At 37.1% G+C, this 26,289-nt stretch overlaps 1 protein-coding gene across 6 annotated transcripts in view; it reads right to left on the bottom strand.

The window, feature by feature from the left end:
- Fam13a (family with sequence similarity 13 member A) overlaps positions 1–26,289 on the bottom strand; it is a 328,573-nt gene that overhangs the window by 270,734 nt on the left and 31,550 nt on the right. For all 6 annotated transcript variants that reach the window (XM_040293090.2, XM_078021926.1, XM_078021923.1 and 3 more), the window contains one exon: positions 5,840–6,029. In XM_040293090.2, the coding sequence (XP_040149024.2) occupies positions 5,840–5,996 (157 nt within the window). In that variant the 5' untranslated portion in view covers positions 5,997–6,029. The remainder of the gene's footprint in view (positions 1–5,839; positions 6,030–26,289) is intronic.

Genomic DNA, 26,289 nt, shown 5'->3' with positions numbered 1-26,289 from the left:
AAGACCTACTAATCAGTATGTGTGGTAGGTGGCCAGCTTCTAAAATGGTCTGCAGAATCCCCATACCTCTTGGTAACACATCCAAATGTAAGCCCCTCCACCTGAGTATGGGCTGGACTTAGTATCCAGCTTCTAACAACAGAATACAGCATCTGAGATTAGGTTATAAAAGGCTGCGGCAATACACCTTGCTTGCCCTCCCCCACCACTGGCTTGCTGACTGACAGAGCTGCTGCTTTTTAATTTGCTACCCTGTGAAAAGGTCACAGGCAAGGAACTACGGGTGTGCTCTGTCCAACAACCAGTACTTGAGACCCTCTGGTCAACAGCCCACTGGTAACTGAATCTTGCCAACAACCTTGTGAATGAGTCTGGAAGGGAATATTCCCGTTGGTTCCTGATATGACTATGGCCTTGACAAACACCATCCTCAGAGCACACCATCCTCAGAGCCTCGTAGGGGACCTTGAGACAGAGGACACAGCTTACTTAACTCTGACTGTATTCTTGACCCACAGAAATTGTGAGATAACATTATTGTTTTAATCTGTGTTTTGAAGTAATTTGTTATGCAATGACATATAATAGGATATTCCATTCTTCTAGGTTCTGCAGAATATCAGGCACTATGAAAATATTTCAGCATAGTCATTCAAAGCCTCTAAGGTCTGTTTCCTCAATACTACAAAGGTGCACCTTTAGCTTCAGAAACATTCCAAGACCAAGCAGCTAACACCCAATAAAGCGGTGTCCTATTCCAGTCAAAGCCCAATTGCTAGAAATCTATACTTGTGTCTTATTTCTCCCATATTCACTCAGCTCCTAAGCCTAATTTTGCTTTCTGTTGTTTTGGCCCAGCAAATGACCTTTGGATCTGGTTTTGCATTTTTCTAGCTTTGACTTTAGGCTTTGTCTTCCAACGAAGTTTGTTTTTTGTTGTTTTAAAAGAAACCTTCCTGCAAATAAAAATACTTCCAGAAATTCCAAAATAACTACCCAGCTCCAAGGACGGTCTGTGGTCTTCAAGGCTCCTGATCCCACTAGACCATTCTGGCAGAGAGATTAAGTCCAAATGGAAGTTATTGCTATTAGTGCTTCTGAGCCATATAATTTTTTTTCTGCCTCTATCCTGTTTCCACATATCACTCTATCCTCAGGAACATCTCCTGCCCCAAACAACTCTCATGATAGTTAGTGATTTTCAAGCAAGGAAGTTTCCCTTGGACATCGACATATCCCATTCTGGGAAACAGAATCCAGAGAGTTTTCAAAAACCCTTATCGGGTATATAATAAATGCAATATTATATGAGCCTTACCAGACTACCTAATTTTTAGATTTTCCTATTTTAAAATTTTAGGACTTTATGACTATAATGGAAATGTTTAGAAAAAGGAGATATTTAGATGGTTTTGTGAAGTAGAGTTAATCCCATATATATCAGAAGTCCTGTTATATTTTATTTTAGAGGATTTTACACAACTGAAACATTTATAATGGTATGAATATATCATTAGAAACCACTCCAGAAAATAGAATTTGCTTAATGGCACATTTTGGCCAGGAAATCATGACAATATGAAAGCTCATTCTGACACCTGGTGGTGACTGGAGAGTACTGCAGTATTTGAAACAGTATAACAATTTTTCCACACCAGAGAGGAAAACCACGCACACTGCCTGCAACATTAGTTGTTTTAAAATAGTTTAAAGATGGTATTCCTTATAAATTACATGTGGTTTTTAAAAAGAAAAAGTCCAAAGTCCATAGGCTGTAATAAAGGTGGCTTAGGCCTGTAATCCCAGCAGCGTGGGAGGCTAAGGCAGGATGATAGAAGTTCAAATAAGCCTCAGCAACGGTGAGGCACTAAGCAACTCAGTGAGACCATGTCTCTAAATAAAATACACAAAATAGGGCTGGGGATATGGCTCAGTAGTTGAGTGCTACTGAGTTCAATCCCCAGTACCGCCTAAAATAAATAAAGTCCAAAGTCTGTTTAATGGCTTTGACATAGGCTATAATAAACTCTTTCTGCTCTAAAATACCTTAGTAAGAATCTTCCCTCATGTCAACTTGTTAATTGTCTTCATTTACATGAAGCAATAAATTACTAAAATATATACCTATGATTAAATTACATGACCTATATCACCCCTGTATACCTATACTTGAAGACTGCCTACTGTATTGCAGGTAAACAATATATATTGTTGACTTGAAAACAGTCACAAAATAATTAAATAAAACAAACTGGAGTGTTTTACCCTCAAGCTCCATAGTACCCTTCAAACTTACACAGGCTTTCTGGTTTGTTATTATGATAGTTTCGAATACAAGAAAGGGCTTCTGGTTGTCTCCATAGTAATTAACTATACAGTCTTTCAAAATGTAGGTGCCAGCTATAACCCAGCTTGACTAGTCAAGATTCCGAGTCAGTAAATATGGGTGTTGCCAATGCATGTGCATTTTGAAAGACACGACTAGTGATTCTACTTCATGTCCCTAATTAAGAATGACTGATTTAAGCTACTAAAACCTTAAGCTTACTTAAATGCAAACTAAAGCATATTCTATCATACTCTGTTAAAGCATAACTAAGAGTATGATAAGGAGGGATAAATGACTAGCAATCACTAATTCAAATTTTGCCAAAGTTCTCATACATTGATGGTATGAATGTGAACCGGGTTCACCTCCCATCAAATTGATAACAAATGCACATATCCTTCAATCTAGTAGTCCACTTCTGGGAAATAAGTCTATTGATATATGTACTTAAAATGACACATGTTGAAGGTTAATCATGGAATCTTGTTTATAAACAGCAAAAGACTGTAAACAAGACAATGTCCATCGGTATGGAACTGTAAAAAAATGATATGTACATATAGTTAAACAATGTGCAGGGGAAAAGAATTAAAAATGAGTAAAGATCTTTATACAATATTAAATAATCTCCAAAATAAACTGCTAAATGATTTTTTTTAAATGTGTGAGTGTGCTGGGTGTGGTGGTGCACACCTGTAATCCCAGCAGTTCAGGAAGCTAAGGCAGGCGGGTCACAAGTTCAGCCTCAGCAACATAGCAAGGCCCTTAGTCAACTTAGTGAGAACCTGTCTCAAAATAAAAAATAAAAAAGGGCTGGGGATGTAGTTCAGTGATTAAGCACCCCTGGTTCAATCCCTGGTACCAAAAAAAAAAAAAAAGTAAATAAATAAAAAGCTATATGTATGTCAAAGGTAAAGTGCTTAAATATGCATGAAATATCATTTTAAGAAGTTCCCAGAAGCTAATGTAGTAACATTATTATGAGAAGAGGAAATGAAGGTCAGGAGACAGGATCTGAAGGGTCTTTTTACAATATACTCTATATTTTGAATCACCTGAGTTTAATGACTATGCAAAACCATGCATATAGTCGTCCCTTGGTATTCATGGGATATTGGTTTCAGGACCCCTATGGATATCAAAACTATAGATGCATGGCTGTCTTCTATAAAATGGTGTAGTATTTACATATAACCTACGCATATGATTCTGTATATTTTAAATCATCTCCAGATTACTTATAATACCTAATATGATGTAAATGAAGTATAATTAGCTGTTATACTGTATTGATTGGGGAACAATTACAAGAAATATTTTGTACATGTTCAGTAGAGACATAATTTTATTTTCACATATTTTTAATCCAAGGTTGTTTGTGAATATAACATTTTAAAAATGAAAAATGAAAAATAATTTTAAATGATACATTCAATCAATGTGAAAAGAATATTGATTATGCAAAAGTCAAAATATTATTTTAGGGTTGGGGATGTTACTTTGTGGTAGTGTGCTTGCTTATCACACAGGAAGTCCTGGGTTTGATTCACAGCACCTAAAACAATTTTTAGTCAGTCTCATTTGGGCATCCAAATGAATAGTGAACAACCCCATAATGGATTAAATGAATTATCCAGAGTTTCATTTGTATCAGAATCAGTGGGATGCAACTTCACTCAACACTGAGTATGTAAATGAGTCCCATCAAAGCTGTCCTAACACTTGGCTTCAAGATTTTGTAGGTCAAATTCTCATGTCCTTGCAGAAAGCATTCGAATAAGTCTGCAGTTGTTTTCTGAGAATCTGACCCTTCTGAAGCTTATTCTTCTTCAAAAATAAGGAGATAACTTCTACAAGGTAATAACAGAACTAGACTTGTTATTACCTTGTAGAAGTTATCTCCTTATTTTTTCAGAACTAAACATCATTTTGTCGTCTATATACCTGGTAACCAGAGCAGATGGCTATTTTTTCAATGAACACAAACACCTGACCTTGTGAGGAATGAACATATGTTCCTATGTAGTCCCTGTGAGAAGTTGGTACTTATGCCTGGGGAGTGTTTTTCACCCACTTCCAACAGAAGGACTCTTTATCAGCAGGGGGAATGAACTTCCATCATGGGAAGCTAGGGGGCCTGAAGAAAACTGTAGAAGGTCGCCAATTACTTTGAAGCCTCAAGCTTTACATTTTAAAATCCCTTCAAATTTTATATTCTACTCCACAATGAATCTATGCTCGTTTCAGTACAGAGATGACAAAAATTCCCAACTCTTCCCTCAGCCTATTTCCTTCCTAAATCTGTTAAAGTTTATTGATATTACTATGTGGTTCAGAGTTCTCACCTCACATAGTCTGAGTTCAAAAAGTACAGATATAGGGAATACGGAACCAATCTCTCAAAGTATCTAGGTTTGAGGCTTGCTTTAAATAAAAATATCAAAAAATCTGTGGGCCATAGAGCTAGCAATAACTCAGAGATGAGCTGAGGGTCTAGCTCAGTGGGAGAGCCCTTGCCTAGCATGCTTGAGGCCCTGGGTTTTAACTCCAGCATCACTACCACCACCACCACCACCACCGCCACCACCACCACCACAATAAAAAACCCTGAGAGATAAAAATTATCTTTTTACCATCCAATGTGCTAATGTTTTACATGCCTAATTTGGTCACTTCAAAAATAAATGACCCCCCAACAGTATTTGTTCTTTTTTGGTATCTCTCCTGAGTACATGAAGAGTCAAGATGTCTAATTAATAAGTTCAGATTGACCACTGTGGATAGAGACTCCAAAAGTGCTTGATTACCTTAAAAATTATTGCCTATCAGCTGGAATTTAATAGATCAAGAGAACTATTAGTGTTAGAAATTACTTTAAGTATTTTTTAATTACTTAAAACTAGGAAACATCTCAAACTAAAAACCCCAATAGTTGAAGTGATTGCTCTGTGGTTAACTGAATCAGTACTGTCAAAATCATGTTAAGGAATAATGCCCCCGCCCCCACTTGTGTGGGGGAGGTACTAGTGATTCAACCCACATGGTAAGCAAGCACTGTGCCACTGAGCTACAGCCCCAGTCTGGTAACGTCCACTCCCCCCACCCCCTTGTACGGAGGTTGAACCCAGGGGTGCTTAGCCACTGAGCAACATCCGCAGCACCACCACCTTCCCCCTTTTAAAAAATATTTTATTTAGAGACAGGGTCTCTGAGTTGCTTAGGACTTCACTATGTGGCTGAGGCTGGCTTTGAACTTGTCATTCTCCAGCCTCAGCCTCCCAAGCCGCTCCGTTCCATCACTGCAAAAAAAGATGATTACAGGCTGGAATTACAGGCGTGCACCACCTCACCCAGCTGGTAACGTCCAAGTATTCTGTAAAGTAATTTGCTACCCTAATGAAAGTGTTTCAAAGGACATTCCGATCATTGATTATTAAATAGTTCATACAGAAACACCACCTTAAAGCAAGGAACAGCAGACAACCAGAACTAGCGCATGATTCGACTCACCGTGCAGCGTCAAATACTCCACGAGGCTACACACTACAGTGGGAACGCCATTCTCCATGAGCCCCTGCCGCTGGAGCTCCTGGAGACTGACTCCAAATAACTTCTTACAGGTAGGATTCTTCTCTTCACTCAGTGGCACTGCCACTATCTTTTTCATATCTTCTTTCAGCCGAACTGCTGCTTTACTTTGCTTAAAAGAGCAAAAGAAAAAAGAGCAGTCAGACATAGTGACCACAGGAGGTTGCATGGTTACAACCGAAACATGGGATTAAAACACAAGTGTCTGGAGATGACTAGTCGTGGTCTTCACTTAAATCAAAATCTCCAACTTCTCTCCTATGTTGCTCTGTGTTAGGAATTGGAGCACACTGATCTAATGGTTAAAAGGAATGAAAAATAATGAAACACCTAAAACCACAACTTAAGCGTAGCTAAGAGAGGAAGCAATACATGACAGTATCCAAGATATATTCCTATAGTAACCACAGGGTGTGGCTCAGAAGTACCTGGTTAACAGGAGGATAAAACATTTGTAAGATCACTAACACCCCCGCCCCTGAAGATCCTGAGATAGTGAGATGTAGCTAAAGATGAAAATTAATCTCTATGTCCTTATAAAGTAGCTTTAAGTTCAAGTATAAAAATAAATTATAAATGTGGAATGGACATTTTACTTCTCTGATCTGATTAGATCTGTAATCATTATGTTCACTTAGTAATTTTTCATCTCATTAAATCAATTCATTTCTCATTGAGGTACAAAATGCCAGAGCTTCAAAACAGCAATATTTTAGGGTGGCACAATTTATAATTATTTTTGATATTTATTTTTTAGTTCTCGGTGGACACAACATCTTTGTTTGTATGTGGTGCTGAAGATCGAACCCGGGCCGCACACATGCCAGGCGAGCACGCTACCACTTGAGCCACATCCCCAGCCCCACAATTTATAATTTTTTGACAAACTTTATATTACAAATAAAAAAATGCAACTTATATTCAACTGTGCAAAGTTATTACCCTGATGAAAAAAAAATCCATACAAGTTTGTCTCTTCCTTTAAAAGAAATTGCATCTCAAGGAAGAGGAATATTTTGGGGGCATGCTATGCTTTAAAATGTTATGTACATATAAGTATATCCAAGTTCTGAAGAAGCATATGGCAAAATGAGAACAATTTCATTTGGGGACAGAGGTAGAAGAACTGGGGAAAACTAGCTTTCAGAGAATAAATATAGCCACTAACCAAAATATAAACATTACTGAATGACTATAGGTTAGTCATCATAATATCATAAGAGTAGAAACTATCTATAGAGCTGAAGAAAGAATAGAAAGTTAAGTAATTTGGTAAAAGTCCAGTAAATGTCTCACATTATTCTAGATCCATGTTTCTTTTTCTTAAGTTTGTATTAATGGTATACTGTACTTTGTGTATAATTATAGTAACAATATAAATGCCACATGTGACACAGGATAATTAATCACAAGTTATTTCTACAATTTGTATTTGAGTAGGATCCTTGAAATTTCAATTTGATTTTGAATTTTAAAATCTACAGAATCAGACCAATTTTCATTGACATCTTAATATCTTTTAATAGGTCCCTTTTGAAAACTGAATCTCCCTAGTAAAATTTCAGCAAGAATGAATTTACCATATAGAATTAGTATCAGTTAATATTATAGATATGCCATAGTTTTAGCTATGATAGAGCAGTATTGGCAAGAACCCACCGATATCCACTAGGAAATGATAATCTTATTAATTTGGCCAAATTTGTAATAGCTAATCATTTTTTTCTTGTAGTTTTATAAACATATCAATCTTTTTTAATTGAATACACAGGAAAGTTCAACCAGGTTTATCTCATAAGAAAGCAGCCAAAAAAAAAAAATAAGTAATAATGAAACTTTGAAAACAGACTCAAGCATAGCATCAAAAACAGCTGCTGGGGCTGAGGGTGTACAGTGGTAGAGGGTGTACAGTGGCCTAGCAATGTGCAAGGCCCTCAGTTCCAACCCAAGAACTCCAAAAAGGAGGAGGGGAAAAAAAAACAAAGCAAAACTGAGCTGAGGTTAAATTACACAAATGCGGCCTCACTTTTACTCTGTCTTCTTACAGAGACAATATCAGTGGTGAGAGCACGAACTGTGGGCGTCTACTGCCTGGGCTGCAGGAGTTTCAGTTTCCCTTCAGATACACGACGTCCCTGCCTCGCCTTAACAGAAACTGAACCAAAAACCACAGCACTAAATGAGGTGTTTGGAAACTACCCTGTTTATACTTTGTTTGTATAAAAATTTCCATTTATCATTTGAGTTTGAAGACAGGACTCAGTTGGGTGTGTATGTGCATGTGTGTATAAAAGCAACAGAGAAATGCCATATATAAAAGACAGGACACCTTAGGATTCTACTGTTAGGTGATCCTTAGGTGTCATTTAGTGCTGATGTTTTCACCTTGTGAAAAAAGCAGCCAGAATCCAAAAACTTGCGGTGAACTCAGTGACAAAGGGCTAGGTCTCAGGCCCAGAGCTTATACCAGTATTCTTTTTCATAATGAAGTTCCAGTGGCCTTGTTTATTTATGCCTTCATTTATTTTTGTTCAAAAAACATTTAAGATAAAGCTAACAAAATGCACATTCTAGGACAACAGCAAATATTTTGTTGTTTCAGGGCCACGTACTCCCCTTTTGTCTGTCTTTTGTTCTGATAACACACCCTGACCACATTTTGGGGAATAACAGCACCTTCACAGAATAGCTTGGTGGGGTGACCTCTCAAAATGACCACCCTGCCTCTAGCAAGGACTGGCCTCTGAATCCCCACCAGGTGAACAGGCTTTTCTCCTGCAGGCCACTGAAGTGTGAGTGGCTTGTCGCACAGACTGAAAAATGATACCAAGACAGTTGATAACTCTTGCTGCCTGCATCACCAGGGCTGAGCTGGTCATTTCAGCAGACCTGTCTGACACTTTTGCTGTCCAGCCACTTGGGGCGCTGCTCCATAACTTGCCAGTAGAGTGTCTTGGAGATTAAGTTAGCCAGATCTATTCTGTAACAACATACACACCACTAACTGATAAACACAATAATAATATCTGAGAAGATAAAAATCAGAGCACAAAGAAAGTAGGAGTCTTAGAAACATAAAAGAAAATCAGCGTGGTGAAGTTATCTTTCATGGAGTATTTACTATATATGACAGTCATAGCTCCAGATGCTTGGGGTGGCTTTACTCAATAAATCTTAGTAAAGAAACATTAGGAAGAGAGATACTTTAGTGATCCCCACTTCCCAGAAAGTACTCCAGAATGTGCTCCAGGTGACATCAACTATGTGGTACAATCAGGAATCACAGTCAGGCAAGCTGAGCTGAGGGGCACATTCTTGATGTTGCCTCCATATATGAAAGGTGACAACCAAGGATGCATGTTGTGAAGACCAGTGCACTTCCTAGAAATAAATAGCAACATTCATGCTCTCATAGCAAAAAAAAAAAAAAAATTTTTAAAATGTTTCATGTTTCTTAGTTTGTGTATCTATCCATTTGACATGGGTTGCCCAGGCTAGCCTCAAATTCCTGGGCTCAAATGATCTTCTCATTTCAGTCTCCCAAGCGGCTGGGATTACAGGTGTGTGCCACTGTGCTGGCTCTCTTGGTTTTCTTAACACAAAGTAAGATATGTATACCAGCAATATTGCTATTTCCAACATTAGAACCTGCATAGAGAAGGCTTTCATCAACACAGTAAATAGGACAAGTTTCAGAAGTCTTCAGTTTTTATAATAATTATCATCTCTTGAATGTTGATTTTGTTACAGATCTCTTTAAAATTAATGCCTCTAAGTTCTCAAAATCACCTATTAGCAGGTACTCTTACTGTTATGGTTTGGATGTGAGGTGTCCCCCAAAAGCTCACATGTGAGACAATGCAAGAAGGTTCAGAGGAGAAATGACTGGGTTGTAACGAGTCTTAATCCAATCATGCTTTAGTCTCTGCTTTAATTCATCCCTAACAGGGATGAACTGAGTAGTAACTGAAGTGGTGGGGTGTGGCTGGAGAAGGTGGGAATTGGGGCATGTCTTTGGGCATATATTTGTATCTGGCGAGTGGACATAATCTGCTTCCTGATCGCACGTAAACTGCTTTCCTCTGCCACACTTTTCCACCATGATGCCCTGTTTTACCTTGGGCCCCAGGAATGGAGCTGGCCTTCTATGGACTAAAACCTTTGAAACTGTGAGACCTCAAATAATATTTTTCCTCCCCTGCAATTGTTCTAGTTGATTCCTTTAGTCACAGCAGCTAAAACACTTAGTATTTCCATTGTGATTTAAAAATAAAAAAACTTAGTCACTAAGGAAAAGAAACTTTCTTGTTACATGGACAGTAAGTTGTAGAGCGAGCGTATAACCCCAGGTCCTTGGGCCCCTGGGCTTGAGCTCTTAACCATAATGCACTATGGAGTCCCAGATTTTAATACAGAATTCAGTTTTAGACTACTGAACTCAATGTCCTTGAATTCCTTGAGGCAATCCTCCATGAATTTAAAAACCATGAATTTAAGGTACTAGGAAGGATAATCAGATTACACTGCTGGTTAAATTCAGAACTACAAGTCTCAAGACTCTTTGGGACAAGAACTAGAGCTAATCAATCTAACAAAGACCCTATTTTTAAAGAAGTGAAAGGAAAGCATAAGCTGAACCTGAGAAATCTTGTTCCAGAAATTTAGACTGGTTCAAGGACCAAGGGGTTACATTCAAACCCACAGAATGAACAACACAAAAAGTGACACTAATATAAAGTATGGAATCTAGTAAATAATAACTTATCAATATTGGTACATCACTTATATCAAATACCCCTCTCCATATAAGATGTTAATAATAGGAGAAACCGGGAAGCAGAGAGGAAGGCTTATGTGGAAACTATATGTTTTGCTCATTTTTCTGCAAACCTGAAACTGCTCAAAATAATAAAGGTCTACCAATAAAAACAAAACTAGCCAACTGTCTTACTGGGATAACCGGGTAAATCTGGCATGTGCTGGATATTAGAAGGAAGCATGTAAATGTCTTGGGTATAATAACATGATGTACTCCAGCTATAGCATTTCTTGCTCTTATGAGGTCCATGCTTGAAATAGGAGTACAGTGTTATGGTGTCTTCAAATACTTTAAAACATTTTAAACACCAAATGACTATGCATGCATTTACATGTACATATACAAGCATATACACAAAGACAGAATGAGCATAAAAACAATAGAATACTAATTTTTAGATCGAAGTGGGCAGTAAACAATTTCTTCATCATACTAGCTTTTCAACTTTCATGAAAGTATGACATTTTTCATTAATAAAATTTTGGAAAAAATAGACACCCTTCAAAGAGGTTTCTTGTTAACAAAGACTATTTTTTTTTGACAGCCCATATAGGAAGGAAAGGAATATGTCTTTTCAAGTTGCATTTGAGAAATTAACAATAACAATTATGGAATTATTCTTGCACAGAGATATAGGAAATCATATTACCCTAGACAGGGATGACATCCTGGAGAAACCACTAGATCTGAATTATGAAACCAGGTGTGAATCCTGGGTCAGCTACCATCTTGTATATTCTCACAGGGAATGTCAGCCCCTTTTGTCAAGTGTGCAGCTTTGGAGGGAAGAAAATACAACAATAAAGCATGATGGCCCATGCTCCCAGACTCCGTAGCTGAGGGAAGCTCAGGAATCACTGGGAAGACAAACACTGGAGCCAGATCCCTCTCACATTTACCCTGTTGACCTTAGAAGCATTTCTATCTACATCAAGACCATGTCCTCATCTGTTAGGCTGCAGTCATAACACCCTGCCCCCACCTTAAAGTGTCATGAAAGTTTCAAGATAAGATATGCAAAACTACCTCATCTGCAAACAGAAGAGGTTCAAGCATGAAAATGTTGATTGAGAATTTCTTTTTGGTGATCAGTTCTTCAAAAGGGTACTGTGGCAGAATTTGCTCTTGCCTGCTGATGGGTATTTTCCTCTTCTCTAATAACAAATGGCTGATTTTCTTTGGGAAGGGAGCAGGGTACTGTAAGCTGCACTCAGCTTCCCTTGCAGCACATCCTTACAGATACACATAGCCAGATGTCTAAGTTTGGTCAATGAGCTGTCAATGGAAGTTAGTGGGGTCATGAAAAATTTCTTCAAAGGAGGCCCACGCAGGTCTGTTCCCCATGTCCCTGCTTTCTGTTTAGATCACAAACATAACACGCAATCATCATGTTATGACTGTGCAGCAAACGGGAAGCTAGAAGATAAGCTCTAAGGACAGTAAAAAAAGAACAAAGGAACCTTCAGCCTGATGGTGTTAGAGTCACATACCCACCCTGGAGCCTATTTGTGAGTTTGTTTCTTATGAGAGAGCATTCCAACAGTGCCTGTTAGAAAGTCACAACTGTTTACTCAAAGTAATGTTAAGTCAGAGAAATCAGAAGCTTTCTGTGAATCAGTTTTTTCTACTCTAGTTCATTATTTTTAAATTCAAAGCACTTCTTGGACATCTCACTAGTCACTCTTACACAAACTCTTCATAGCACTTATTATCTAAGTGCATGGCAGATCTCAGACACTGGTTTGTAAACTGGAATCTGCGGTCCCTAAAAGTGCATACTTTAAGAAATCATATCCTCAAAGAGCTCTATGAACTAAAAAATTAAGATCCAATAATCTTAAACATTCACCAAAAAAACTCAGTTTAATTAAAATTTAAAAAGAAATCATTTGTATTTATTTTTTCCTACTTAGCCCATTTATTTCTTTATCCAAATAGATATATATTTAAAAATAGCTTGGATCACCTCATATCTCATTTTTCAATTAAGTTCAATTAATTTCTACAACTAATACTTTAAAAGTCTATTAAGAGGAAAATTCCCTATATGCTTAATATGATTGATGTTCAAGAAACTAATAGCCAGGACAGGTGGCACACACCTCTAATCCCAGCAACTAGGGAGGCTGATGCAGAAGGATCCCAAGTTCAGGCCAGCCTCAGAAACTTTTAAGCTCCTCAGCAAAAAAAATAAAATAAAATAAAAAATAAAAAAAACTTGAGATGTAGCTCAATAGTACAGTGCCCTCAGGTTCAATTCCTAGTGTCATAAACAACAACAAAAAAGAAATTAATAAAAATAATTCCAATAAAAACCTTGTGAATTTTATCACAGCTCTGAAATCAAATTAATGAGTATAAAGAAAAACAATAGAAGACAGAAAAGGTGTAAACCAGAATTAGTTTCTGCCAAGGGTAGAGATGAGGCAGGAAGCTTAAGGCAGACATCACACCAGAATTATGAAATCTGGAGAGGACCAGCAGTAGGTGATCTTCAAAAGCTCCTACATCTATTTATTACCTTAGAAACAGAATACACTTTGAGAGCAGAGTTTAACTGCCAAAATACCTACAAAGACCACAAGGTGGCAGATATCCAGAGACATGAGAAAAATAATCAGCTAACAGGGAGTGCAAGTTTATGAGAGGTAGGGAGAGATGGGCACACAGTGGCCTGATATTCTAGAAAACAGTTCTTTCACAGCTGAACAGGGGGAATCCCTAAGCTTTGGGCCCTCATTACTATACCCCACAGGAACTCTTGCTACTAAAACTCCATCTTGTTCAAAGATGAATGGGAAAAAAGCACCATGGCCAGCCTGTATTCAGAGACAGTACTCTATGAACTAAAAAATTAAATGCTTCACAATTTGCCTGCCATAACCCATCAGAAAAATGTTGTCAAGAAGCATATGAAAACTATAATCTACCATACAAAATTAACAAGTCAATAAAGATATGACACCAAAAGTATAGGTGACAACAAAAAGATAAACTGGGGTACATTAAAATTAAAGAACACGCATCAAAAGGCACCATCAACAGTGGAAAGACAAAATACAAAATAGCAGAAAATATTTGTAAATCATGTTTCTTGCAAAGGATTAAAATCCAGAATATGTGAAAAAGAAAAAAAAAATACCTCCTACAATTCAACAACAGAAAACCAACCCACTTCAAAAATGGGAAGAGGTCTTGAATAGACATTCCTTCAAAGACATATACATGACTAAAAAGCACATGAAAAAATACTCAGCATCACCAGGTTTTAGAGCAATGCAAAGCACAATGAACACCACTCCATACCCATCAGGATGGCTATTATTAGAAAGAAAGAAAATAACAAATGTGGTTAGGATATGAAAAAACTGTCACCCCTGCACATTGCTGGTGGTAATATAAAATGGTACAGATGCTGTAGAAAACAGGTGAGTCCTCAAAAATGAGAGAGAATTATATGTAATGTGGTAATTCCATTTGTGGGTACACACCCTCAAAGTAGGGACTTAAATGGATACTTATACCCCAATGTTTATAGCAGCATTGTTCATAACAGCCCCAAAGCAGAGACAACCCAAAAGTCCCATCAACAACTGAATGGATAAATGAATGTGCTCTAGGCACAAAATGGAATATTATTTGGCCTTATAAAAGAATAAAATTCTGATGTACGCTACAGAATGGATGAACTTGAAAAACATTCTACAGGGTGAAATAAAGAAGACCCAGGGACAAAAATTTTATGATTCCATTTAACTGAGACATTTGGGTTGGGCAAATTCATAGAGGCAGAAAGTAGAACAATAGTTGCCAGGGGCCGGGGATAGAAACTTAGGAAGTTACTCTTTTTCAGTAGAGAACTTATGTTGGAGAAGATGAAATATTCTGGAAATGAATAGTGGTCATGTTGCTTAACGCTGTGAATATAGTTAATGCCACTGAGTTGCAGAAAAACTGTTAAAACAGTAAATTTTGTTATGGATATTTTACCATATTAACAAAAGTTAGTAAATAAATCACAATGATGGAAGACTACAAATGCAAAAACTTAAGAAAGAGATGAATGATCAAGGGCGGGAGATGTGAAATGGAGACTGGCAGAACTCAGGAGAGGAAAAAGAGGAAAAGACAGAAATATTTCAGAACTGAAGACTAAATTATAAAGAGCACAAAGAAGAAAAGAAACATTGACAAAGTAAGAGCCAGAGAGAACAAATGAGAAATGTAGGTATAATGAAATATTTTTAAATATAAACAGGACTTGAAAGACTACAGAAGGCAGCTAAATGAGCTCATATATGTCACTAGAGTCCCCAAAGGCAACCAAATAATGGGATAGAATATTTAAAGATGGAACTCATAAAAACTTCTTTTAAATAGAAGCAGCACCTTCAATCTACATATTCAAAGGCAAACATAGACTCAGAACAGTCCACACAAAGATACATTATAAGAAAATTATTTGACTAACAATGAAGAAAGGATCCTGGCTGGGGCTGTAGCTCAGTGGTAGAGCACCTGCCTCACAAGTGTGAAGCACTGGGTTTCATCCTCAGCACCACATAAAAATAAAGAAAGAAAGAAATTGGGCCCATCTACAACTAAAAAAATATTTTAAAAAAAGAAAAAAGAAAGAATCCTTTGGGCAGTCATGCAAAATTGTATCATTATTAATAAGGAAAAAAAGAACAGCCTCAAACTCATAGGTAGCAATATTTGACACCAGAAGACAATAGAACAAGATTCAGAAGAACTTTAAGGAAAGTAAATATGAACCAGATTTAATAGCCAAGCTGAGCTGTCCTTCAATTATAAAAGTTACAATTTGGATATACAAAGGCTAAGGAAACACTATCCATTTGAACCTTCACTGAGAAAACTATCAGAACAAACTTTAACCAACTGATAAGTAGCTGGGGAGATTTTGATGGAAGGACCAGCACAGAGATTTAAAAATAAAATAAGGCATAACTATGTTATGTAGAGAAGAAATGAGGACCTGGAACAATTGCATGCAGAAGAGAAGACTGGGGATCAAAACATTTCCAAATTTTAGAAGAGGTGCCATAAGGCCCAGAGGACAGGACCAGAAGGTGAACGGCAGTTATCTGGAGACAGATTTTAGGATGTACAAAGAAGAATCAGTCACTTCTAAGGATGAAATGGATTTCCTTAGAGGGTACAGAAGTTCCTAGTAAAAGAGAGGGGAAAATAATACTGTGATACCTTTTGTCATCTATTTTATTTATTTATTTAGAAGGGGGAGCAGGGAGAGGAGGATGGAGTGGGTGAGGAGAAAAACTGATGTTGGTAAGAAGAAAAGAAGTGGGATGTGAAGTGGTTCTATTTCCTGAGGGCAATGTGGCCTTTTCGGGGCAGTCCTCCCTGTAGCCAGGACTCCACACACAGGACAAGGGCAAGGAACAGTGAGCAAGGATCCCAGTGTACCAGATGGCACCTTGAGATATCCACTGTGTACTGTTACTTCACATAGATGGGAGATAGCTGTGAAAATTAATACCGAGCATAATCTGTTTTTGTTACTATATGATCGCCAAAAATAACAATAGAAGGACATATACAAAAATATTAAGTGTTTTTTTTCTGGGTTATAGAATCTTATCAAGTCATATTTTCCTTTAAATTATTTGTATTCCCAAAATTTTACACTCCAGATATGCATGACTGTTGTAACAAGAAAATGTACAGGTTACAATAAAAAGTTAAATTATAAACCTAAAAGCAAGTCAAGTCAAAACCTACTACTATTAACTTCCAGTGATGGTTAAGAGATCTGCAGATCCTCTCCTAGAAACTATTGAAAACTAGACAAATTTTTCAAAAACACCATCTCTCCACTCTGGAAATTGATTGATGGATTTAAAAAAAAAAAGAAGAAACATTTATTCATGAAAAATGATGACATTTATTTAAGAATAGTGGGCATTTGTGACACTCTGGCCTGGACTCTGGGCTTGCTCCCATCCCTTCCAACCTCCAAGGCTCATTGGATAGTACACTACTAGCTTTGCTATCAGAGGGGTGGCCTGATTGGAAAGAAAGGGTAAATATTCACATTAAGTGGGTCATTTACAGATGGTCCTTACAATGAGATTACATCTCATGACTTACATCCTGGAAAACCTATCATAAGGTGAAATATGACAGGCTGAAAATGAACTTAATACATCTCACCTTCCAAATACCACAACTTAGCTAGCCTACCTTAAATGTTCTTGGAATATTTACATTAGCCTATGGCTGGCCAAAATCATCTAACACAAAGTCTGTCCTATAATAAAGTGTTGACTATCACAATTACTGAATAGCCGTATTCAAAAAACACTGGTAGCAGCACACCACAGGCGGATAGTCATTTCCCCTTCATGATCACAAGATGGACAGGGAGCTGTAGCTCTCGCCTGCTGCCCAGCATCCCAAGAGAGGATCATACTGCAGGTCCGAACTCCAGGAAAAGACCAAAATTCTAAGTTTGAAGTACAGTTCCTACTGAATGTGGGTAAGCTTTTTCACCATCATAAGTTGGGGACTGTTTGTGTCTGACAAAAGACTTGTATCTAGAACATGAAGAGCTCTTTACAACTCCGTAAGAACAAATGACACAATTAAGAATTTAAAAATGTCCAACATTATTAGTAATCAAGAAACTGAGATACCAACAAAATTCACTAAAATGGCTGTAATTAAAAAAGACTTACAATATCATATGCTGGTGAGGATACAGAGAAACTGGAACATTGCTGACAGGAAGGTAAAATGGTGCACCCACTTTTGAAAATAGCTTGGCAGTTTCTTAAAATGTTAAATGTAAAATTACCACATGACCAAGTAATTCTATTCTCAGGTATCTAAGAGAAGAGAAATGAAAGCACATATCCATCCTGTATATAAATATTCAAAGCAACATTTTAAAAATATTTTTTGTTGTTATAGACAAAATGCCTTTATTTATTTTTATGTGGTGCTGAGGATTGAACCCAGTGCCTCACACTTGCTAAGCAAGTGCTCTACCACTGAGCTACAGCCTTAGCCCTCAAAGCAGCATTATTGATAAGAACCCCAATTAGAAACAACCCAGGTATATATATATATATATATTGACTAGTGAATGGATTAATAAAATGTGGTATTATAACGTAATAGAATATTATTCAGTAACAAGAAGGAAGGAAATACTGATGTGCTACAATATGACCTCAAAAACAAAGTGCTAGTCACAGGAGAAGAGATATGATTCCATTTATATCAAAGATCCAAAAGACAAAAATAGAGAGACAAAGTAAGTTACATATTTTCTGGAGGGGGGGGGGCGGTGTAAGGAGAGGAAGATGAGAATGTGGGAATGGGAACTATCTGTAAATGGGCATAAGGGATCTTACTAAGGTAATAGAATTTTCTAGAATTGGACTGTTTCACAATCAGTAAATTTCCTAAAAATCAAATTGAATATTTTCAATGGGCATTCTTCATGATACATAAAAGGCTGTTAATAAAGTAGAAAAGAAAGTCAATACATGCTTGATAATTTCCTGCCAAAATAAGTCTATGCTATCAGTAGAAAGAATATCCTGAAATTAATCTGATTTTAGAAACATTCCATATTCCTCATCATAGTAACATATTTCATCCCTCTTCAATAGCTCAGGTGACACAGGTCAACTCTGGGGCTGGTGATCACTACTGCTACCAAAGCATAAAAACCCTGAAAAAACACAAACATTCCTGGACTGTTCGAATCTTTGGGCTATTTGGAGAAAAGAGGGGAGGCTTTCTTGTTATTATTTTTGGCCTTCTGTTCACAGTTGTTGGCAGTTTAAACATAAGCAAGGAGATTTCAACAGAAGAGAACAGTCTTGCAGGAAGATACTGTGAGTCAAACCTGAAAAGAAATGCTCTTGGAAAGGTTGTTCTTGCCCATTGTTCCTCAACACATTCATTAGAATGTAAGGTTAAAAAAGAATGCTTTGGATCTTAAAAAAAAAAAAAAAAAACTTTGAAAGCTCATTTAAAGTTAATGACTAATAAAGAAGAGGAGCTACAATGTTGAGTTTACTTTGTATATAGCCTTTCAGAAAAGTCCAATGTGCTTAAAAATAACGCAGCATGTAAGTACTTACATGTCTACATGATTAATTTACAAGCATAAAAACTTCTGATATTTATGTTTTTAACTAACACTTGCCCTCTTTTGTGTGTGCGCATGTGTGTGTGTGGTCCTAGGGATTGAACCCAAGGCCTCCTGCTAATAAATTTGTAATCTACCATCGAGCTCCAGCTCCAGCCCCTAAAACTTGCTTCTTAAATATTAAAAGAATCTCTGGAATTTAACAAACATAAATTCATTGATTATAAGATAATGTTATATCAAAATTCCTGTAAACAACTGGTTTCCTTCTGGCATATTGTATTGCTAGACTTTGTGAACATTTTTCTAGCATAAACTCAGTTCTACTGTACCATTCTTAAGTAATTTCTGCAATTTTCCCATAGTGAAGTACAGTAAAAATTTTACAAATCTGCAGTGATAATCGCTCATTCCCTCATTTACTAAAATCTCTAACATTTTTATGTTTTGGTTTGTCAAAATATTAAGTTAATTTGAAAGGAGATGACCTGGAAATAAATAAGATATACTACAATGTTCACTTGAAATTGAGTAAATTACTCAATTGGTAGAAAATTGAGATTTTTCTATTAAGACTCCATTTGCCAATTACATTGTAACCTTCCCCCAAGAACCTATCCTTTTAGTTCACATCAAGGAAACCTGCCCTCAGCCTGGGCTACCCTCCAGTGCTCAGGTAAAGGAATCCCTAATAGAAGCAAGTGCAGAGGAAATTAGAGTGGGTATATTTTAAAACTTCATCAGTCTAACAAATGAAAATGTACAACTGACTGACAACCACAAATTCTGAGAAGGATGCAATGACTCTGAGACTCCTAGAACATCATGGGGGTCTCTTGCTTTTTAACTCTAATTCTGCATGGGAATGCTTACAACTTGACCCATGACTACTTGGCCTTCTCTTTTGTACTTTTCTTAATGCAGCATAGATGACCTCCTGAGACAACCAACTCAGTTACACACACTTGGATCCGTAGTATTTCTTTCTTTGGAGCTGAAACCGCCTCATTATATTCTACCCAGCTAGCTCTATGAAACTTTCAGGGAAAGAACTATATTCTTTTATATACCAGATAATTTCAAATAAAGTATCTGCTATAATTAAAGAATGTGTCTGTACAAAACACGTACTGTACACACGTAAATTTAATATTAATTGCCCTTCAAATCTCAAACAAACCTTTATTTCTTACAGATAGGCCTACCATTGCATGTTTATTGATTGGTCTTTAATTTCAATGAAAGTAATGCATACACTTGATCAAACTCAAAGAACATACAACAATTTGAATGGAAAAGTCCCCACGTTAGTCAGCTTTCTGTTGCTGTGGTAACTTGGAGGAGGAAAGGTTTATTTTGACTCAGGGTTCAGAGGTTTAAGTTCATGGTCGATTGGCTCCATTGCTCTGAGCCAAAAGTCAGGAAGAATGTTGAGATGGAAGGATGGGGTGGAGGAAAGCTGTGCAGCTTAGGTAGCTAAGAAGCGGAAGGAGAAGGGGTTGCAGGGGCATGCTCCCAGTAACCTACTTCTTCCAAAGGTGCCCACCTGCCCACCATTTCCATGCCCTCCCAGTAGTCCTTTCAAATTGCTGATCCATCAAATGGATTAATCCATTGATGATGTTGGAGCCCTCATGATCCATTCACTTCTCCAAAGCCCAATCTCTGGACATTGCTGCCCTGGGGACCAAGTCTTCAACACATGACCTTTAGGGGGCACTCAAACCATAGATTCAAACTTTAACCATCTCCCTATCTGAGCCCCGATAGTTCTTGCAGAAAATTTCTATGCACAATTAAGCATATACATGTACAGTCTCTGGGAGTGTGACTCAATGGCAGAGCACATGTTGAGCTCCATGTTCAATCCCCAGGACCATAACTAACAAATAAATAAATGAAAGGAATTATATTATTTGTATGTTTATGCATCTGGCTTTTGTCACTTAATGATATATTTTAGAGGTCTTCACTTATTGGCACATACAGGTATTTAATGGTCCATTATACAGACACATAATTTATTTAACCCAAGTCTTTTTTTTTCTTTCTTTCTTTACTGGCACTCGGGTTATTTGCAGTTCTTGTTATCAGAAGTATTGCAGAAAGAAACATTTCTGCACACATTTTTACATAATTGTTAAGGTACTTATAAAACAGATTCCTAGAGGTAAACGTGCTAGATTTTATTTTTAAATTTTTTATTTGTTCTTTCTAGACATGACAGTAGAGTGTATTTTCACATATTATACATACATGAAGTATAACTTGCATTCTTGTGGTTGTACAAGATGTGGAGTTTCACTGTAGTATATTCACATATGAACTTAGGAAAGTTATGTCAAATTCATTCTACTGTCTTTCCTATTCCTATCACCCATCCCTTCCCTTCATTTCCCTTTGTCTAATCTACTGAACTTCCTTTCTTCCCCCACCCTTGTTGTGTATTAGCATCCACATATCAGAGAGAACATCAATCAGTCTTTGGTTTTCTGTGACTGGATCATTTCACTTGGCATGATTGTCTCCAGATCCATCCATTTACCGGCAAAAATCATAAAGTCGTTCTTTTTATGGCTGAGTAATATTCCATTGTGTATACATATCACATTGTCTTTATCCATTCATCTGTTGAAGATAGGTTTACAGTTTGACTAACAGCACGGGAGAATGATAGCTTCCTTCATTTTCTTGTCTAATTTGGATATTATAAAAATTTTAAATGTTGCTAGTGTTTAATTATGAATGAGATAAGCATTTTTCATATGTTTATTAGCACCTTCGTTTCTTATGAACCTCCAGTCCTTAAGATTTGCCCATTTTTTTGGCCATCAAGAATTCAAACAATAGGGGCTTGAGTTGTAGCTTAGTGGTAGAGCATTTGGCTAGCATATGTGAGGCACTGGGTTTGATCCTCAGCACCATATAAAAATAAATAAATAAAATAAAGGTATTGTGTCCATCTACAACTAAAAAAAATAAAACAATGAATATAGAAAATAATAAATGCTGGAGAGAAAGCAGAAAAAAAAGAAACACTTTTATACTGTTGGTGGGATTGTAAATTAGTAAAATCAATATGGAGTTTCTCAAAAGACTAAGTAAGCATGAAACCACCATATGACCCAGCTCTACCACTCCTTGGTATTTATCCTAAAGAGTTAAAGTCATAATACTATCACAATACATGCATACTCATGTTTATAGTAGTCAAGCTCACAGTAGCCAAACTATGGAGCCAGCCTTGGTATTCATCAATAAATGAATAGATAAAGAAAATGTGGTAAATATACATAATAGAGTTGTGGTCAGCCATAAAGAAAAATGAAATTATGTCATTTGCAGGAAAATGGATGAAGTTTGAGAATATTATGGTAAGCCCCATAAGCCAAACTTAGAAGGTCAAGGGTTGTATGTTTTCTCTCACATGTAGAAGCTGGAGAGGAAAAGGATGAGAAAGTTTGGGGTGGGGAAGTGTCATGAAAAATGAAGGGAAATAATAAGAGTAGAGGAAAGGGACCAGGGGGAGGGAGGAGGGGAGAGAAAGGGGAAGTACTGGGGACTGAACTGGGGCAAATTACATTCCATGCATATATAATTATGTCAAAATGAACTCCATTATTATGTATAACTATAATACACTACTAAAACATGTTAAAAAGAGAATTTAAAAATATATTTGGCCATTTTTATATTGAGTAATTTTCTTTTTCTTATTGATTTGTAGAACTTTTGCATATTAATTTTTCTTCTTTTGCCAGGGATGGTGGTACCCCCTTTAATTTCAACAACTCAAGAGGTTGAAGCAGTAGGATCAAAAATTTGAGGACATCCTGGCAACTTAGACTCTAAGTCTAAAAAAAAAAAAAAGGAGGGGGTGGCTGGCTGAACATTATTCAAAGTTGGAGTAAAATAAAATGTTTAGAATTGTTTCCCCAAAGCATTCATTTTGAATAAGTTAAAAAAAAAAATCTTCAGGGCTGGGGCTGTAGCTCAGTGGTAGAGCACTTGTCTAGCATATGTGATGCAATGGGTTTGATCCTCAGCACCACATAAAAATAAACAAAATAAAGGTATTGTGTCCATCTACAACTGAAAATATTTAAAAAGGTCAGTTAAAAAAGTCTGCCTGCTATTCATATAATCATCTTATTTTCATATTATTTATGTTAATATGCAACTTATATAAACTTAATTATACTATTACTTTGTAAACTGTTATAAATTCATAATTACAGATAACAAAGTATGTTTAGTTATATTTCCTGTTTCAAGAACTAATGGACACAGCTTCTTCCTGGTCTCTGAAATTTAATTTCCCTAAATTCAGTTTTAAGATTTAGATCAAATTAATGTGATTCTTCCGGGTTTGACAAAGTCTTCTCGGCCCAGTTAACCCGTTCTTCTACTTCATCAGCTGCTCCGTGCTGGTTTGCTCTTTCCACCACTGTTACTAAAGCACATGAACATTATATGCATTTGCCTAGTCTACTGTGCTTCCAAAAACCTAACCCTAAAATAACTAACCGAGGTTCTAGGCACTTCAGCCACATTTTCTGAAAATCTCTTCATATTAATCCTTTTTTTTTTAATATTTATTTTTTAGTTCTCGGCGGACACAACATCTTTGTTGGTATGTGGTGCTGAGGATCGAACCCGGGCCGCACGCATGCTAGGCGAGCGCACTACCGCTTGAGCCACATCCCCAGCCCAGCCACATCCCCAGCCCCATATTAATCCTTAATTGGGTCACTAACTGTGTGCTGTGGTCTGAAAGTGTGTGCCCCCCATTCACCCATGGAAACTGAATCTTTGATGTGGTGATATTAAGAGGTGGAGACTTGGGGGCTGGGGATGTGGCTCAGAGGTGGAGCACTCGCCTAGCATATGTGAGGCACTGGGTTTGATCCTCAGCACCATGTAAATGTAAAATAAAGATATTGTGTCCATCTATAGCTAAAAAATGGTGGAGCCTTGGAAGGTGGTTAAGTCAAGAAGGGGACAAGTGCCCTTATGAAAGAGGCCTGAGAAAGTGCCTTTGCCCCTTCTGCCATCAGAGGACACAGCACTAAGGCACCATGCACGAAGCAGAGTCTCATCAGAAAACAGACTTTTCTGGCATTTCAATCTTAGACTCCTCAACCTCTAGAACTATGAGACATAAACTTCTCTTTAGAAATTAGCCAGCCTAAGTTATTTCATAAGAGCAGTTTGAATGGACTGAGACATTATGCTTTTGATTTCTGAATTCTGTATACAGCAGAGATGAAAATTGAACTTGCATTACATATTTGCAGAAGAAAATCCACGTGACGCCTTTGTTTGCCTGACTCTGACCTGGTCTTCCTCCAACAGCTCACCATTGTTTATTGTAGAAAGAGGCAAAGCTAAATGTTTAATCTTGAATGCAGTCTGGTCTAAATCCAATAATATAAAGTCACTTCAGATCATAGAGTTAATTTTACTTAAAATAGACTCCACTTATAATTTCAGTTTTAAAGAGACCACCTTAAGACAAGACACAAAGTAGCCTGCCATATAATACAAACAATATTTTATGATGCAATGTAGCTTACAATGTGTTTTCACATGATTGTTTTATTTGCTTCTCACAATAATCAAATTTAGGCTGCTATGAACCCTATTTGATTGGGGAGGAGAGGAAGAGATGTTAAGTATCCTGCCCAGGGCCAATCAGCCAGCAAGTGCCTGACACAAGATTCAAAGCAAAACTATGTCTCCTGCCTCAAATCTTGTCTCATTCTATTTCTTGACAGTTTTCTCTAAACCGTAGTCTAGCAAGGCTAATAATGGTGAAGTGTACAGGTTAAAATGTTTCTGAGTAGCTGGGCCCAGGAGTGCACACCTGGAATCCTACTTACTTGGGAGGCTGAGGCAGGAAGATCACACATTCAAGGCTAGCCTGGGCAACTTAATGAGACTCTATTTTAAAATTTAAAAGAGTTCTTAAAGGTCTCAGATATAACTCAGTGGTAGAGTGTGCCTAGGTTTAATCCCCAGTACCGCAAAGGTTAAAAAAAATATATATTTTTTTGAGTATAAATAATTGAAATTCCAACTCAAATTGGCTAAAATATCAAGGACATTTACTATCTTGTAATGATAATTCAAAGTTCAGAGAAGAAAGGACATGAAATTGGGATTCAATGGCTCATAGAGGCCATGACTATTCATTGTATAAAGCCTTCCTTCTTGATCCATAGATCAGTAGCCTATCAGTAGTACCTGGGGTGTATAATACTTGCAGGGAATAGACTGCTACCCCAATCATGGGACATGCATCTTTGTCTTATTCGCCAGATAGAGAAGGGATCTGTCAACTTGTATTAGACTTGGATTAATCTGTAAATAAATATTCGTTTCCTTGAGCTACTGAGATTCTCGGGTTTGAATGAAAATCGGGAAATTTAGCATGAATACCTGGGCTAATCCTGATTATATGCCTACCTGAGAAAAAGTCACACACTGACCTGCATGTATATCATTTGAGATGGAATGGTCTGGCAGAAGTTTTTATTTTCTACATGCAATTTTATACAAGAGAATTCCTCTGCTTTTCAGTTGGAGACTCAAAGTGGTGGCGGGGGATAGGATACAAAAATTTTGCATTTTTATTGATAAATCTTGCTAGGTGGAAAATTTTCAAAAAAAAAAAAAAGTCCCATTAGAAGATAAGATAGAATGCTTTTATAGGTTTGGCCTTAGGATCCTTCTTAAGGATCTTCAAATGATCAATTAAAAAATAAAATTTATAGCCCAGCACAATGGCACACATCTGTAATCCCAATGCTTGGGAGGCTAAGGCAGGAAGATCATGAGTTCAAAGCCAGGCTCAGCAAAAGTGAGGCACTAAGCAATTCAGTAAGACCTTGTCTCTAAATAAAATACAAAATAGTGTTGGGGATGTGGCTCAGTGGCCAAGTGCCCCTGAGTTCAATAAAACAAAATTCACTCAAGTGAAGCTGCTAGATCTTAAGAGCGTGACTTACTTATTTTGGTTTTTGAAAATATTTTGATAAGCAACTACTGCCCTGAGCAAGAGGCAAGACATGCAAATAAGACATGTCCAAATTTTACAATCTGCTAGTGAGACACACAAATGGATAACATCCAGGAAATTGAACAGCTGGTCAAATATTACCTAAGATCTGCTATGAAGATAACATACTGCTTAGTAATGTCTAAGATTAGAGTGCTATTAGTGGCAAAAACCAGTACTTTCCAGGTCTGCAAGGCTCCTAACAAAAACCCATGTAGTTTCTAAAAATTAAAAAAAAAAAAATTAGCAAGCTTTTACAAAAATTGAATTCTTCACAACATTTAGAAAGCCTAACTGCAGTCTGTAAGGAATGAATTCGACATCAAACATCAAATTAGAAACTACAA

Source organism: Ictidomys tridecemlineatus, chromosome 9 (assembly GCF_052094955.1).
Source record: "Ictidomys tridecemlineatus isolate mIctTri1 chromosome 9, mIctTri1.hap1, whole genome shotgun sequence".
In the NCBI taxonomy this organism is placed as follows: domain Eukaryota; kingdom Metazoa; phylum Chordata; class Mammalia; order Rodentia; family Sciuridae; genus Ictidomys; species Ictidomys tridecemlineatus.
This window is presented reverse-complemented; position numbering and strand designations above follow the sequence as displayed.